Genomic DNA, 18,867 nt, shown 5'->3' with positions numbered 1-18,867 from the left:
ATGTTGCTCTGGTGATATTGCAGGATTGGATAGGAATTATTTTTCGTTTATAACCTCTGACTTCATCCACTGATAACCTTTAAATACCTGAGGCAAAATTTCATTACAATAGTAAGGTCATTACTCCCAAGGGTAGGTGCCTAGCCACAGATGACAATAACTGCAACTTACCCAAAAGTTGCCCACCAATTTTCCATAGGAAGTATAATGTCAACTTCTTTATAAACTCTGACATAACATGGCATCAGTACAATTTCAGGGAAAGGTACAAAACTACAAACAAAGCAAAACTACATTTTATTAACTGTTTTAGATAATGACTTTGGAATTCAAACTCTAATACTGTCGAGAAGAATATTCACTTTAGAGAAACAAAATTGACCCAGTAGCCTGTATTTAACAAATTTGGATGCAACATAACTGGCTTTCTGTCACAGGTGTTAGAAGTAAGCATACTATTGATGGTACCTAGTGTTAAAGAAATTTACAGTAGCTCTTCAAAAATCCTAAAAAGATTTTCAAAAAATCAGTCAGAATGGGAGAATAAATTTTGCAGTGTTGAAGATTAGGAATCACTTAGACCAATGATCTCACCTCACATGTGAGGAAAATGAGGCCGAAGAATTTAAGATTAATCTATTCATTTAACATTTACCCGTTGCTTAACATGTAACAGTACAGCACGAGGCACTGGGTATAAAATGGAGGAAAAAAGTAAACAGTAACCTGTCCTCTTAGAGCTTATGCTAAGGGCAGAAAGGCCTAGTTAGGATTAGGACCTGTCTCCCTACCAATTCTAAAAATTCATCCAGCCTTTTAACTTACTCTAATAATTCTAACATCCCTTCCTAGGACATAGGTAGTTAGCCAGTCAAATGACACTGTGGCCATTTAGCAAAGCCTTGATTATCTAGAAATACTACCACAAATTTCCCAGGGAAGGTTTGCAGGTCCAAAACTGAAGCTGGAGGTCTGCAAATTTAGCTACAAAATAAAAGAACATAGGTTGGAATCAGATCTTCAATTTTAGTCCTGAATTTGCCAGTAACAATGCATGTGAACATGAAAATACCTTTTTTTTTTGGGGGGGTGGGGGTTTCCCACTTTTAATTATGGCTATTTGAAACAAATATACAAAATTGGGAGATTATTATGAACCCATATATACATGTTGACCATGTTCAATGACCAATATCAATACCCCTGCCTCAACACTCCTGCCAGATTATTTTGAAGCAAACCCCAGAAATTACTTTTACACAGGAAAAATTTAGGGTCTCCCTGGTGGCGCAAGGGGTTAAGTCATTAGCACTATGAAGATATCTGCAGCCACTTGCTACACTAGTTCAATCCCCGGCCAGGGAGCTAACCCACATGGCGAAGCAGACCTCTCCTGTCTTGCCTGCTGCTCCCCTCAGCAGTGTGTTTCAGTGAGTCTCTCTGTTCTGCTCCCCCATCCACCAGTCTGTGCCTCTGGCCTATACCCTAGCTCTTGTATGCATAAATAAATAAATTTTTAAAAATTTAGTATGTGTCTTAAAGATTTCTCCCTAAAAAATAACTAAATACTATTATCAAATTTAACAATTCCCATATACTATATTATATACAGACAACACTCAGACTTCCCAGCCTCAATTTCTCTTTTATACAATTGATACATTTCAACCCAGATACAAATAAGGTCCATATGTTACAATCAGTTGATTTCTTTCCAATCAGTGGGTTCCCTTTTAGTCTCTTTTATTTCTTGCAATTCATGGTTGAAGAAATATGTTGTTCATCCTGAACAGGATGTAAGGGCAGTGAAAATATTCTGTACTATACCATAACGACAGGCACATGCCATTATACATTTGTCCAAAGCTGCAGATTGTACAACACCCAAGCGTTAACCCTAAAATAAACTATGGATTCAGAGTAACTGATGTGTCCTGTGAGTTCATTGATTTGTAACAAATATACCAATCTTGTGGGGGATGCTGATAATGGGGGAAGGCTATGTACATGCCGGGGCAGGGTGTATATCTCCCTCTTATTTTGCTATGAACATAAAAACTGCTGTAAAAAATAGTATTAAAAACCAGGAAACTAGGTTTTTCATCCTGTAGAATCTCTCTTGGTCTGAATTTTGTTGATTGCATCTCCAGTCACATCACAAAAAGTATTTTAAAGAAAACACACAAAAGAGATTAGAGGGATAGAATGGGCACACAGCCAAAGAAAACTGCAAAAGCCTTTAAGCACAGAATCATAAAGACTGGTGCCCAGAATAAGCTAGGATTAAAAAAAAAAATCAGAGACAAAGAGTTAATTTATATTCAGAACAAGAACAAAAAGAAAGTGTAGGTATGTTGTTGATATGTGTATAAATAGTATGAAGTAAGTCTACCTCAATTTATTTTTTTTCCAATTAAGATTACTGATAGTCAAACCAGAAAGGGAAAAACAAATTGTAGAATGAGGAAATTGAATCCCAAAGCATTTTAGCAGATAATTGTACCTAGCTTATCTAAATGAGTTCAGTTCTCCTGTTTCAGACAAATTATATATATCTCAGCATACTCTGAGAATTTACAGAGCTCAACCCTGATCTAAAAATCTCTGAAGAATCAGGGTACATAAAAGAGAATGGTAAGGAAAGCACTCTGATAGTAAATACTGGGAAGCAGGTAGATGCCATAAACAATAAACAGATTCTCTTATTGTCAGTCCCAAACAATTTTAAAATTCTGTTTGTTTGTTTGTTTGTTTGAAGCACTGGGTACAGTCAGAAGCGCGGGAGGGTGAGAGAATTCACCAGACTCAGAGTGGAGAGCAGAGCAGGCAGACTTGACGAAGTACACTGCTGAGGGGAGCAGTGGGTGGCAGGAGAGGTCTGCACGCCATGTGGGACCCTCACCCGGTGGCCGGGATTGAACCGGCGCTGCGGAGGCTGCGGGCAGCTTCACAACCCAGTGCTCAACCGCTGCGCCACCAGGGAGGCTCCCAAACAAAATTCTTAAGCATGTTGTTAAATGGTTTAAGAGCCCTAGTTGTGAGGAAAAGATACTCACTATGTGTCAGTAAGCATTCTGAGAAAGTCAATCATTGCAAAATAAACCTCATTTCTTTTTTTGATAGGGTTATTTGCCTAGAATATAAAGGGAATACTGTGTGCACACCTGGACATAAGGCACTAAATTTTATAATTCTCTTATGATATACTTTCAGGTAACAAAGTCATGTAGTGTGTAAAAAACTCAGGCAGGTTTGTAATTGGCTGAACAAATTACTCAAAGTGTGCTAATCTATGAAAAGCCATAAGGAAATACTAAATAATTTCTTTGGTGCACAATCCTACTTGACATTCTGTCCTAGTTGATGTTCTTACTAATGTCTTAGATGAGGACACTGATGGCTTATCTACCGCAATTGCAGATGACACAAAGTTGGGAGGGACAGGGAATATACTGGTTGACAGGATCCAAAAATACTTCAACTAGAAACTAGAACAAAGGGCCAAATCTTAACAGAATGTGATAAAGTGGAGGTAAGTGTAAAATGCATGATGTGGGAGATAGGACTTAAGAGCACATCATGTGAGAACATTTAGGTATTTTTGTTGATTGCTCAGACTAAAGACCGATATGCTGCCAAAGCAGCTAATGTGATCTCAGGCTGAATTAACAGAACTATTAGTCAAACACAAGAAAAGTCATAAATTTCCAATCTATTACTCACTGATAAAGAACACACAAGAATATTGTGTACTACTGGCATACTGCATTTTAAAAGGAACACTGATTAAAAAAAAAAAGAACAGCTGAAAGAGAAAAAACTTGCAAATGGTCTAGAAACCAAGTAAAATGTTATAAAGAACTAAGGATGGCTAACCTGCAGAAGGAAAAAACAAATATCTCTTTACTTTTTGGATTCTGGAACATACAGACAATGGAGTTTTGCATACAGGCTTATTTTCTTATTGGAATCTGTCTTAATTTAACTTTTAAACTGTTATTCTATATTTGATATATACAGAGTCTATGTAGCACACATATGTAATTATGGAAAACAAAATGAACTTCAATTCACCATGTCACTTGAGAATGAGAAGAGTATCAAGACCAGTGTAGCTACTTTGTGCTCTATTTGACCTGCTGCGTTTCTCTTAGAAGGAACCACTAGCCCAGATTCAGCTTATTGTTTCCTTACCTTTTCGTTTTTAAAGTTTCATCTAGATGCATGTATCCCTAAACAAGATATTGTTAAAATTTGCTGTTCTTGAGTTTTGTTTTCACTGATATACTTTCAAAGAAAAAGAATTGGACTCAACTGTGCCCATACCTCCTAGTCCCCTTCTATTCCCCCCACACTAAGGTTGCCTGATTTAGAAACTACAAATATAGGCTACCCAGTTAAATTCCAGTTTCAGATGAATAACAAATACATGTTCAGTATAAGTAGGCTTATCTGAAATTGGAGTTTAACTTGAGTCCTGTATTTTACCCCAGTCAATTAGGTAGATAATTCTATAATCTGTTATTTTGTAATAAAGGGACAGAGAGGAAATACATGGTCAATGTCATGTAAATATTCACTAGGGTTCACTGACTGGAAAAAAATGTACATATGTGTATTTAAGTCAAAGTTTTTCTGACAGTGCAATCTGTGTAAATGCCCAAATGTACAGATGCTATTATTGTACATTTTTCAAAAACAGTGAAGAACAGGAAGGTATATTAACAGATTAATTATTTTGGCGTAGACTGTCCCCTACAAAAAACTAAAAAAAAAAAAAAAAAAACATAAAAACCAAAAAAACCCGAGATGGCTATTCTACATAATGACAGAATCTAGACAAATAAAACGACTCAATAGCCAAATTGTTTTGAAACTGTCCATAGTCAACATGATCAAAATTTAGGGCAACATTATAGGTCAAATAAACATCAATCAACCTTCTAGATAAATACCAATTAAATTTTTTTGACATTAAAAAGGGATTCACTTATTACATACAAGTCATTTTAGGACACTTTATAAAAAGAATAATAGAAGTATTTCAGATATGGTATTTATCAATCAAAAAACTGATGAGCCTTCTGTAATATGAAAAATTTTCTTTCTTTTCAAGTCAGTCAACCTATAATCTCAAAATCCTCCTACAACCTGAAGCACTAATAGCTCTGGGTTTGAGTACCAATCAATACAAGTGTGTATTAAGAACTCATACAGATTAAATTCCTCAAATAGAAGTTAGTTGCATGGCCTTGCCTGGCTTACTGCAAAATCCACATTTTGTTTTCACTGCATCATTTTTTATTGAAGTAACATTGATTTACACAATGTATACGATTTAGAGGTATACATTCACACCTCTTCAGCTGTATTTTTACCACATCACACCCACCACCAAGGCATCTGTAACCCTTCCACCATAATCCAATGGGCCTCCTCCTGTCCCCTTACTCCCCCTCCCCACCCCCCAATGTTCCCTCTGGTAGCCTTAATTCTGCCGTCAGATTTCAAGGGTTTGTTTTGGTTTAGTTTTGCCTAAAACCCATGTTTTGAAATTAGGTACTCACGTGGTTGACTCTAGGAGTGGTAAGAGATTCAGAGTGGTTTCTCAGGCAATTACTGAATCACCTTTTCCAATTCTAAACTCAAATCATCACTTGTACATTATGGCTTTTAGGGAAATCAAGACTTAAAGTCATGGTGCAAATGCTTGAGTCTACTTTTCAAAAAGAACAAGTGAATTTTGGTGGTTTCAAAGAGATCCCTTAAGTAACTCTACCTCTAATTTCTCACCCTTTAGTTTTATATACGCAGATCCTTCTGCCTTTTGGGCTTGGTGTTTCTCTACCTCTAACCTGAGGGTTATTTGAAACACATGCATGTGCACACACACACATACATCTGTAATCTTTGTTTCTTCTTTTTGCTTTTGCTTTTTCTGAGAACAAGGAAGGAAGGAATGTACAGACTAAACCTGCTTTTGCCACCTACTTCATAGAAAACTGAACAACTAGGAATTAAAAAACCCACCTCCTAAAGTATATAAGTAAAATTCAAGAACTACCTCACACTTAGCTTACCTATTTCCTGACTTCTCATATTGGTTGAAAAGAATATACTAAATAATTGGACAACACAGAAATATGACTAAGCCTTCTTTTTCTGTCAGTAAGAGGGTTCGCTCTTTCTTAGGCTCTGAGGAAAAAGGTGTTTGGCTCTGAAGAAGCTTCTTGTCAGGTTACAAAATTCCTGACAGACTCCTGAAGAGGTTAAAAAGGAACAATGACAAGTAGGGTGTCAGTTATAAGGCTAAATGCTTGGGAAACATTTTTCTTACAGGAAAGCGACTAAAAGGGCTTAAGAGAGAACTGCTTTATAACTTGACTTTGTTTTTATCTCCCTCTTCTTTTTGCTTTTGCCATTAGGAAAATATAAAAGTAAGGTAAACTTAAGTGGTATGTTAAGGAACTGAATCAAGCAAAGCACAGCTTGCCTGTACAAAGAAGGTGCTGAGATTCTAAGGTCCTTGAGGTGAACAGGATACAAGATAAGGCCTTACTTAGCTAGTCATTAAAGTAAGCAGGTAATTAAAGGATTTTGTTTTCTAAAGCCCAGCAAGCTGAAATAGGAAGATCTGATGGCAAACTAAACTTAGCAACTAAAGTGCTAAGTCTTAAAGTAGAATCAGAAGGGTTCCCATGCCTAGGCAACACTGACTTGAAGATTGTCCCCTAACTTAGGCCAGGTAGGAAAACAACAACAAAAACAAACCAAAACCTGAAGTTGAACAAAAAATTGAAAATAGTTCAAATTTAGAGAATAAGATATTCATTTGTTTCTTAAACCTTGCTCCAATCTTTTTAAAATTTGGCATGCTGTATTGTTCATTGCAGTTGAAATGCATATACTGATTTTATTAGTTACATCCTTAAGGCAAGTTTTAACAGACTCTATATTAACTGTGAAAACCCCCATAGAAGGCAAGGAAGTTAAGCAGCACCTTCCTAATAACAGTATTCAAATTAAAGAATCGGGATCTAAGAAAAAATCTGCTGGCGTTTCAAACTCTAATTTTGTGACAGACCCATATCCATTCTCATAGACCTATTTTAAGTTGGGCGCTACCAAAAGTGACAATCCCAGGGCCTCCCCTGGTGGCGCAGGCGGTTGAGCGCCTCGCTGTGAGGCTCTCCCAAGCCTCTGCAGGGCTGGTTCGTTCCCAGCCAGCCAGTGAGGGTCCCACATGGCGCTGCAGACTTCTCCTGTCTCGCCCGCTGCTACCCTCAGCAGTGTATTTCATCAGTCTGCCTGTCCTGTTCCCCACTCTGTCTCTGGTGAATCCGCGCATCTGGCCTGTACCCCGGTTCTTGTATGAATAAATAAATCTTTAAAAAAAAATCTAAAAATGACAATCCCAACTAAACCTGAAAAGTCTAGGGACAGCAGAGGAAAAATTGTGATAGGCAACCACAAACAAGTCTTAGTTTCCTAAAAGATCATAATTTTAACTAGCCAGTTGAAAGTAGGAGTCACTCAAATTTCCCTGGATGAGGCAATTCTGGTTTATAACAAGATTAACAAAAGTTTGCAAACACAGTTATAATTATCTACTAGGGAATTAACTGAATCCTCAAAATGTGAGTTACTACATTTACTACCCTTTAGAAGGCCATTTTAAGTTTTAAATACTAAAAGAACTAAGAAGTAGAATATTTCTAAAATACTTAATAATGATTTTTATCAATGATATTAACAGAAATTTATGAGAAAATTTGGCACAATGGCTTTATGTTGTTTTTGGAGTATTATTTTCAAAAGATCTCTAATAAAATTAAAGTATATGGAATATAAAATCTATTACATATAATTACATACATACACATATACTTACAAAAAAAGACCCATAAAGAAGAGCTTTAAATGACTATCTCTTATCTAAAATAACCACCTGATTTTTCAAGACTGATTTACATAGTTCAAGTAGTTTTATGCCATATTCCTGAAAGAGCTGCTTGATAAACTCTCTTTCTTTCTAGATATATATATATATATTTTCAAAATAACAGAAAAATATGTCATTTTCCTAGGTCTACTCAACAGTTCTAAACTAAAAACACTTTACTCTGCACATTTACAACCATTCAATAAATAACCACATTAAAACAATAATTCCACGGTAGGGCCACTATATCACAATAGTCCCATTTGTCAAAGTGGGCTAGATAAAGTCACATAGACATATTATTTAAAGTAATTTTTTAGTAAGGTCACTAATCAGATAAGACCTTGGGCTACAGTCCCTATTATAGAAGTTATATCAAGTTAATATGTTAATATGATTTTCTAACTTATCTAAAACATCTAATGTGTGCTAATCTTAAAAAGTAAATTGCCAGTCATTTCTAAGATCACCCTAAATAAGAATTAGAGCTCTAAAGAACCTGTCAAAATGCCCTTTCTAAAAACATTTAATCAGTTGTTACCAGTGACTGATTATTCATACTGTGAGATTCTTTGTGTTTCAACTTTACTACTTACCACCAAAGATGAGAGAGGAACAGGAATAAAATCAAACCATTTATTTTTATTTTAAATAAACAAAAAATTATTATCTTTGATAAAAGGTTTGTTGGGAAATTAAGTTGTAAACTAATGACATCTCATGTTTGGGTGTAACTGGTGGCTCTTAATTATTTGTATTCTCTCCCAAAATCATGAATAATACAAAACTAAATTTATTTCACAGTAAGATTTAATTTTTAAGCATTTAGATTTATAAATGCTGTTTTATGCTTTATGTATTTGAATTTCTACTATTGCATCCTTTCACAAAATCTAAACTTACTTAGAATATGTACCTACATAAAACACTCTGCAGGCTAAATTTATTATTTACTATAAAAAAGATCATTGCAACCTATTGATATCTTAAATAGTAATTACCAGTAATTAATTTTTTCTAATTACCTAGCTACTAAGAATGTATTTTCCCATTAATTTGTTATTCAAGAGATTTGATTAGGTGGAAAATATTAATAACTACCACATGCCTTTATTGTGATGGCTTGAAAACACCTTTGAAGGGGAAGGAAAAAAGGAAACATTGTGTTTTCAATTAGTGGCTTGTAGCCAAAAACATGAATCATAGTTAGACACACACACACACACACACACACACACGCTCACACAACACACTCACACACACACACACACAGTGGCTTGACTAAATAACTGACAATCTACAAAACAATTACAGAAACGAAAACAGTGATCAAGACTTTTTGATGAGGCACAGAAGTGGCTCAATCTTGAGGGGTTTTCCCTGAGGAACAGAACATATCCTTTGAAAGGCAGCTAACAGTGTCTGGGTTTGCAGCTTTTACAGTAGCAAGGTCACTTTCTGACCTAGCTACTATACCATAATCAATTCCATCAAAGCTTAAAAATACTACCTTTTTTGTTTTAAACGATAAATTATACATAGCTAAATGACAGGAGAGTTAGCCTCATCATTCTAATAATTCACGTTTAAGTTGTAAACCAATGTTGTTTCAATAAAAGCTTTAAAAAAAAACAAACTGAAAAAAAATTAAAGAAATCACAAAATTTTACAGCTTAGAAAAAGGAAAGTAGGGAGGAACTTAATATTTGCATCTCCATTCCAAACTATCATCTAATTATCAAAAATTACTGAAGTTTCCCCTTTTGCTGGCTGTCCCTTATCTACCCTGAGGTGAGTTTTCTTATTTCCAAAATTAGGTAATAATTATTCTACCTATCAAACAAAAAGTATCCTTCTATCTCACAGAACTGCTGGATAATTAGAAGAGGTATGAAAGAAACTACTTTGAAAACTAATGCCGAACAACAGTTGGCAATGTCAGTATCACTCTTTTGCACATTTACAACATGCAGGACTACAAATATTTTTCCTATTGTGAATACATTCATTCCTGCAAAAAAAGGTTGGTAAACAAGGAACTGGTATGACTGCAGGACAATTGGCAACACCTTTAAGGTTTCACTATTAACATTTAATATTTACTGAGTACAGGATGTCCCCAAGTTACAAAGGTCCCCTAAATTGAAGCCACTGTCCTTGCCTCAGTCCCCTCCATTTCCTCCCTCTTTATTCTAAAGAACGGGTGTTTCTGAGGTGTGGGGGTGAGGGTGGTGGTATTGATTTGAGATAACCAGGAAATGCAAAAGTAGAAGAGGCTATGAAGAGAAGTGGAACACCACAGAACATGCCTACTCACCATCAGCCCTTATGTCACTGCTACACATCAACTGTGGACAACACTCTATGCTGGGAAATAAGGTAAAAGTTGAAAGTCAACAGTCAAGAGCCATAACCTGGGACAAAATAGGGATTTTTAAATACACTTAATGGAAAAAAGACTAATCTCAGTCATTGGTCTTAATCTCTAAAACCAATCCAATAACGATAAAGACCAATTGCAAAATATTGACAAACTTACTCACTTTCACTCACAAAAGTACTCAAGTTTTATCAAGCCACCTATTCACTCTGCTCACCCTATCTTCCACTAACTCAATAACCTACCCTTATCTGTGACAATCCCACGGACCAATGGTTCTACTATATCCAATTTAACTGTCTTCTCCCTGCTACTTACGAAAGAACCACCCATTATATTTTATTATCACTGTCCCTTCTTAGTTGTAAGGGACAGTGAGTTATTATGCTAGGGAATTACTGTTATAATGCTACTGGGAAAGTTACAAAACGGAAAGCTGGCGGTAAATAGGATGGAATTAGAGCTGGGGGAAAACATTCAAAGCACCTGCCATTTCAGTTTGCTGTTGGTAGATAAGTATATTTTAAAATATAGATTTAAAAAAAATACACTAATTGTTAATACTACTGTTACTAACCGAAAAGATAATTCTCTCATTCTCCCAATTTAAATAAGGACTTTCAGGAATAAATTTAAAAGACGACTGTGGATATTAAGTTCATTCGTGGCTAGGCTTTCCAGTTCAAAAGCTATACCAGAAAACACACTACCACCTCTTCTCCTGAGTCTACTCTGTAACCAGGATGTCTGCTTCTGAGAAAAGTGGGTTTGAATATAGCTCTATATTCTATTTATTGGTTCTCTAGAAAGCTTGACCTATAGTTTATAGAATGCCCACAGTTCAACGAGTTTGTACTGGAATAGTCTATTATAATTAGTAGTGGTCAAGAAGGTTTTATACAGATATGGCTTGTTTGTACAGGCTATGTACTGGAAAAGTACTGTTAAAGTTTTCCATGAGCAGTTCCCAAAAATTTTATGCTTCATCTTTGGGCTTAATTTTTTTTTCCTTCACTCTCACCCCCTTCTTTTTAAAAATGTTAAGAATTGGGGCCCTGTAGAAAAAGTGAAACTCTTTTCTGTTCTTTGTGCAATTAAAGTTCTTCTTGGGGAGAATCAGAATTTAACCACAGTTTTGAATAGGATCCACTAGTTAAAAATGAAACTGTTCAAATCATAATTTAAATAAAAATTCAAGTCAGGAAAATTTAATCATTTCAAAATTTACAGGTTTATTACATAATCTTCTAACTCAAGAAAAATAAACACTTTTTGAAAAGTACACACAATATATAAAGAGCAAAATTTTTTGATTTTTAAAAAGACATTACTTATGCTGTTGTTATATACAGAAATGGATACCAATATTAGCTATAATTAACAGATAACTTCCAATTTAGTAAACTTGAGGGATTGAGAATTTAGAAGTTATTACTATACCATATAATATTTTTTTTAACTTTTTTTTTTTAATAGAGGCATGTTTTATTTATTTATTTGTTTTGTTTTTTTTGTTTTTATACATGCACTGGGTACAGTCAGAAGCGCGGGAGGGTGAGAGAATTCACCAGAGCCAGAGAGGGGAGCAGAGCAGGCAGAAGGACCGAAGTACACTGCTGAGGGGAGCAGCGGGCGGCAGGAGAGGTCTGCGCGCCATGTGGGACCCTCCTCCAGTGTCCGGGGAGCAGCCGGGGATCAAACCGGCGCCGCAGAGGCCGCGGGCAGCTTCGCAACCCAGCGCTCAACCGCTGCGCCACCGGGGAGGCCCTATACCATATAATATTAACAAGCATGAGCACCAAAAACAAATTCGGAATACATAAGCTAACAGTTTATATATGCTAAATATTTCTTCAATATCCCTATTTTTAACAAGATAAGTAAATATTCATAATTTAAAACTATTTGAGTTATATGAATCCTGAGGGTTTTAAGAGATAAAAATATATCTGTCAGGTAAAGAGGAATAAAGGAAGAGGAATAAAGTCCCATACAACTATTCAGTCTTCACCTTTTTTTCCCTTGTTAATTCAAAGGTTGCAAAAGAAAGACAATTTTTCCTATTAAATTTTTAAACAATTTCCTCAAATTAAAATGAATTAACCTAAAAGCCAAGCATCCTTTCTACAAGCTACAAACATCAGTTTTGTTAGACGATAGATTTTTTTATTTGGTAGTTGCTAAAGAATCAAGGTTCTTTTAAGTTACTTCAGGTAGTTGGTGATAATACAGTCTCAATCAGATCTGCAAGTATATTTCTTAGATGGTCACTCTTGATTTTGAAATTTATTCTCATTGATATTACAAAGGGACGACCATTGGATGCCAGTAAAGCACCTCATTCAATCTTCAAGACAATGACTAACAATGGAACTGAGAAAATTAACATGAGGAAACTGTTGTCTAAATGTAAATGTGTTCTTGTTAAATTCTGTATGCTTAAAATGTTTAGTGACAAAAAGATTTTGTGGATTTAAAATCAACTGATCCCGATGGAATGTCAAACTGTAAACTGCCATAGAGCTGCAGCTGGTAATAAAATGTTAAGACCTGAAGAGCTTTGGCAGAACTTGATTATATGGTAATCCTAGTATCTGTGAGAAGGCAAACGAGCCAGAAGAATAACGGATAGACTAGTTGCTATAGTAACCAAAATAGATTTGTATACTGACTTGGGAAAAACATTGGGGTTGCCATCAGATATAAGGCACACATTTATTTCTTATGTGTTTTCCTAACAATTTTGAATCATAAGATGATACACTAACACAAGGACTAAGAATAGAAATAAGAGATAAGAGAACAGAAAGGGTTCTACTCTGAAGAGTAAGGAAAGCACCCAATTGAAGGTTTAGCTGATTAGCAGAATAATATCCAACTGCTAGAAGGGAAGAGAACTTGTGAAAGTTTGCAGAAATTGGCTTAACTCTGGGTTGAATACAGAAATGTAGGTTAATTATCAATTCAAGTTAAATATCAGTAGGGCATCATAAAGTACCTACAATTTTTATTACTTTAAATTTTGTTTGAGGTGTTTCTGTGGGCTATTGATCTTTATAGAAAGGGTTATTTAATTTACACTGCGTAGCTACGTATCTAAAACAAAACTAAGTGGTGTGATTGGTCTTATCAGTTATTCATGCTCCACGAGGCAGCCTTATAACCTGGTCTTTAGTCAGCTGCTGGGGTTACAGTCACCTCTTCCATCTCCATCATCACCACCCCTATCACCAGTCTCTTACCCCTTACTGTGCCTCCACTACTGCAGGAAGTAATTACCAGAATTGCAAGCAGAGCATGAGGGGAGAAATAAACAGTCTTCAAGGGGCTTACCTGACAAAGTCATCTGAGTGTGGCCAAGTCAAAACAATGAACTGAACACATGAATTGCTGTGTAGAGGCTACACAATAAATCTCAAACACCAACAATCAGAAATTATTCTGTTAAGATCACCACTTAACTGGCAACATGCTAAAACAATTTAGATTTTTAACATTTAAAAAATCAAATTGAGAGCCTCCCTGGTGGCGCAGGGGTTAAAGACAGCGCTAACAAGCTATTGCCAGCCACTGCAGCAGAGTTAGATCCTGGCGGGCCAGGGAGCAACCCACTTGGCACAGTAGATCTCTCCTACCTCGCCTGCTGCTCCCCTCAGCAGTGTATATCAGTAGATCTGCCTGTTCTGCTCCCCACTCTCTGGTGAATCCTCTCACCCCCTGCATCTCTGACTTACACCCCAATTCTTGTATGCATAAATAAATCTTTAAAAAATCAAATAAAAAATCAACTTGAGCCCTTAAATTGCCATACTACTACAGAACTTACCACATACAAGAGTCACCAATAAACAGTGGGAGGTAACTAAATTTAGAACTTGAATTTATTAATTAGCATGTATGTTTCCCCCCACTTCAATAGGATATGGTATGGGTATGTGATAAACAGCAGTTATAAATATATTTCTATCAAGCCACAAAGCCAATAACAATCAACTATAACCAACAATTAAATGCCAACTCACAAAGAGCTATTTTAAAGGAATCTTTCCTAAAGTAACCCATCTCACACAAATTATTTTACTTATTGAAACTTGCATCAATTTTCATCTCAGAGATAAATGTTCCTGATTCACAAGCAAAGTGAGAAGCTGAATTTTTTTTTATCAAAGGCAACTATACAACTTACCGTGTTTTAGACCAAAAGTTTTAGAACAGTTTGATCTCAGCACTCATGATTTAAACCTCAAGATTTCACCATTACTCCACTCTAAACATGGTATATTGCACTTGACACTAACTGTATTCTTAAAAGTAACCAGTTTTCTTAGGTCAGCTGTTCTGCCACCATTTTCCATCCTGATTGGGATAAAAACTAGTGGGCAAAAAAGTTAGGATACCTTAACAATGTCTTCTGACAGCAGGGCATAAGGAGAAACAGAATCACAGTAAATCATCTTAGGAGCTCCCCTAACAAGGGTAGTACCAGAAACTTAACAGCAGGATACCCAGCAATACTTTGCCTCCTTCTACAGACAAAGCAGCATGGTATAAATAAATCAAGAGAAGCGGATTCTAGTTCCAAATCTGCCACTAATCAGCAACATGGTATTTCTCCTCTCTGACCCTAGGTTTCTCTTTCAGTTAAATGGGGTTGGGGGGGGGGCTGGACTAAATGATCTCAGATCCCTTCCTACTCTAAAAATGTTACCATTCTATTCTTCCTTCCATGGCTTCAAAAACTACTTTGGCTACCTCTAGAAAGGAATATTCAAAATGTTGCATTTATTTTTATAACATGGTCTTAGTGTTAGCTTTTAATATGTTTATGTAAAATCTATACAAATTAGCAGGAACATTCATCTCATATATAATTTACCCAATAAATGATTAATTTCAAATCTATAGGTCTTAAATCCTGTACCAAATACCATCTAGTTTATAATACTAAAAGTTAAAATGAAAAATCATTGGAAAGATGTCCCAAGAACAAAAGCTTATCAATAAAAGCACTCTATTAATCCTCAGTATAATGCCAGAATTTTAGAGATGCAAAGATTCTCAGAGTGTAATCTTAATCTAAAGATGAGGAAATGAAATGACTCATAGTTCAGGGCTTTTTTTCTACTACGCAACACTTCCTCCTCCCTTTCCTGCTTTATCAAGACAGCACAGTAGCAGAAAGAAGGCTAGTGTGAGAAATTGATCTGGGTTAATAGTCCTAACTCTGCCATTAATTTGCTACAGTACCTTGTACAAGTCACTTTCCTTCACCAGGCTTTGGTTTTCATATTTGTATGAAGAAATTCTAGCTTTAATATGCTATCATCTTATAAAATTCCTGAAAGGGAAAGTGGGAATTTCTAGCCAAGAGAACTAAAAAGTTTGGACTGCTGGTTTTAAATAGATGCAGCAGTTCAATTCAGCAAATTGGTCCGAAAGCATTTTACTCCTCCACCTCCTGCAGGAGGCTACGCTCTAAACATACACACACAAACACAGTGGGATAGCTATAAACGTACTAGAAAAAAAATATTGGATTAGGAGTCTGAAAAACTGGTTTCAAATCCCAGTTCTGTCACTACTTGTTCTCATAGAGCATTTCATTAACTTCTCTGAGCCTGAGGTTCCTCATATGTAAAAATCGAGAAAAAAAATAAGGAAAACTGACCTAAAATATATCTACCAAAATAAAACATTATTAATGTGGCATATATTGAAAATCTGGGGAAAGTGGAGATGATCTGCCACTATGAAAAATAGGCTGCACTGCAATTAAGTCTGTCTATAAAAAACTGGGCTGATCTTTAACTTACTAAATTTGCTTTCAAATAGAATAACAAAGGTGAAGACATCATTGTTAACAAATAGACCCATTTTATGATATTAAAATGTGTATTTGGATTCTGTTGATTAACGACTAACTCTTGTGTCTTCTCAGTTTACTACAGTTTAGTGTATATTAGAACATGCAACAGTAAAGAACATTGTTTTAAGTGCCCAAGTTAGTCTGTTACACTCTTCTAGCTTGTATATAGCATGACCCCTTAAGTTCACATCCAAGGACAGAAGATATTTCTAATGTCCAGATATCTAGTGACAACATGTTTTCATGAATCAAGATTAATTCTTACACTATTTCTAGGTTGTTAGTTACCCAGTCAACTCTTCCCAGTAGCTTATGCAAATGAGATACCTATCACAAGGGAGAGGAAATGTTAATGCCAATCTTCAGTCCACCCAGTACCGCTAGTTCTTTTCAGATGCAATTCTCCATTTGAATAGAATTCTCTTCCAAATTCCCTCACTAATCCAGGTTGGGGCCCATAAAATTTAGACAGACACTGTAGTTTTACTCATAGAGCTCAACACACTCAATATCTGGGCAGGTTAGAGTTAAAATTAGAACACTGGGTGCCAAGAGATATTTTTCACTTTTCACCTAATAACAAAGGATTAAAGTGGTTGAATAATTATTCAACGAGGGAAGAAGTGACCATCAAACCTATCAAAATGACTCATTTAGTTTAGAGAAGTTAAACAGCCCCCAAGTTCTGCATACTTCCTAACAAAAGTAAGCACTGTGAAAGTTAAATTTGCTAATTCCATTAAAGGAAAGAGAAGAAAATGAACATTTGAGCTCTTTCTTTGTGCCCAGGTACTAGATCAGGCCGTCTCACAAGTGCTGATATAACTGTCTTTCAAAATTAGTTTTAGTCATTGAAAAGCAACAATGTTCACCTACTTCTAAATTGATTACAATCATATACATCGATTATTACTTTCCTTTCATCCTCCACCCACATATGCATGCAAATATTAAAAGATTTGATCTCTCATTTAACCTGAATTGGGAGTTCACGACAGTTTGAGGAAAAAACCACAAAAATAAAATTTAATTTAATCTAATATATTTGGAAACCCAAATGTATTTTCTCTATTATCTAGCTATGAACTTGTTTCTGATCTTGAACTTGCAGGAGATTCAGTGCCATCTCAAGACTGGCCAATGCCACCCCCACATTCCATAATAGTGATATCAAAGTTGGTGGAAACACATCTGCGCTCTACCAACATAGATTTCTTTCTGATTTTTTTTGCTGTAACTTTTTTGGCATACGTTACATATGTAAGGTGTTAGAACGACTTCTAGAATGTACAGATAACTTTATTTGCAGCAAGTAAGTTATTTCTTCCGCCGGCTAAGTTTGAGAATTGAAGGCAATTGAAATCCTGGAACCATATTAGTGACCTACATTAACATACAAACTACCAATTCTCGGGTTCTTACAGCATGAAAACATACTTCAGTGCCTCTAGTTCCACACAAGTCTGTAGAAGAGTTGGACGAAATAACTTTAAACATTATTCCAAGTTTGAAAAGTAGAGAAGTGGGTACGTAGAAGTCCCAGTCAAGTGAAGCATTCCAACTACTTTACTTCCCACTAAGAATCTCCCATATTAATCACCACTAAAACATCTTGCAGAATTAGATAAAGAGCACAAAGCTGTGGCTCTCCTTCCAATCACCAGATTACTCAGCACTTGTTTGTATCCCTGTAGTCGGCGGTGTACATTTATGTCCGGCTACCCTTTGAGACCGCCTTCTCCCAAACGGTAAAGACCTTGTCTTCGCTTTCCTTTGCAGCACAGCAAGGTGCTATTTTAATAAAACTATAGATTTAGAATGCATCAGCTGGAGGACTTTCTAAGTAACTACCCAACCATTGCAACTCCCCCAACCACCCCCCACCTGGCGCAGCTTTTCTGAGCGACGAAAAGAGGACGGCAAAAGGGTAAAGTTATAGCTACCTCTGAAACGAGTAAGTTTGCGGCAAAAGAAAGAACGAAATGGCAAATGCCAATTTCTTGTGTAACTACTCCTTCAATCTATGGTCCCCAGGGCCAAAACGGATGCTCCAAAGGTAAGCTCTGGACCCCACAATTACCAACCACCGGCTCTCGGGCACGGAAGCTGTCCCACCTCGCAGAAAGCTGATCCAGACGTTCAAAGGGGCTCCCTGAGAGCCCTCGGGGCCGTGCACCCGGGAACTGAGGGGGTCTGCCTGTGGGGGTCGAGTCCCCCTCCCCCGACTCACTGTGAAGTGCCCGAGTGAGACTAGAGGAACCGCGGAGGCGGACTGAGCGGGATCCGGGAGAGGTGTAGGGGGAAGGCAAAAGGAAAGTCGAGGGTGTGAGACCCCCGCTTCTGGGCCGCAGCTCCAGTGACTTACCCTCCAGGGTAGCCGCCCCCTAGGTGCACATCTTCAGGGGCATCAAAGAATTCCTCGGTGTCGCTTTCCGACGCCATTTATAGGACACACCCGCGGGTGAGGGGGCCGGCGCCTCCTGGAGGGAGGGTGACTCTCGTCTTCTCGTCTTCGTCCTCCACCCCGGCGAGGCCGTGGGGAGAAGGGTCCCGGGCGAGAAGGAGAAGGGAGCAGACGACCCGGAGTGAGCAGCCGGTTAGAGGCAAGGGGCCACCCTCCGCTGCCGGGCTGCGGGAATGAACGGCGGAGCGGCCGTCTGAGCAGGCGGCGGTGGGTCC

The 18,867-nt window shown here is 37.0% G+C and overlaps 1 protein-coding gene across 3 annotated transcripts in view; it reads right to left on the bottom strand.

Moving 5' to 3' along the window:
• WDR44 (WD repeat domain 44) overlaps window positions 1-18,630 on the bottom strand; it is a gene marked incomplete at both ends in the record, with an annotated part of 68,173 nt that extends 49,543 nt beyond the window's left edge. For all 3 annotated transcript variants that reach the window (XM_084258398.1, XM_084258399.1, XM_084258400.1), the window contains one exon: window positions 18,554-18,630. In XM_084258398.1, coding sequence (XP_084114524.1) covers window positions 18,554-18,630 — 77 coding nt within the window. The remainder of the gene's footprint in view (window positions 1-18,553) is intronic.
• Window positions 18,631-18,867: the final 237 nt, after the last annotated feature.

This window comes from Talpa europaea, assembly GCF_964194135.1.
Source record: "Talpa europaea genome assembly, chromosome: X".
Taxonomy (NCBI): domain Eukaryota; kingdom Metazoa; phylum Chordata; class Mammalia; order Eulipotyphla; family Talpidae; genus Talpa; species Talpa europaea.
This window is presented reverse-complemented; position numbering and strand designations above follow the sequence as displayed.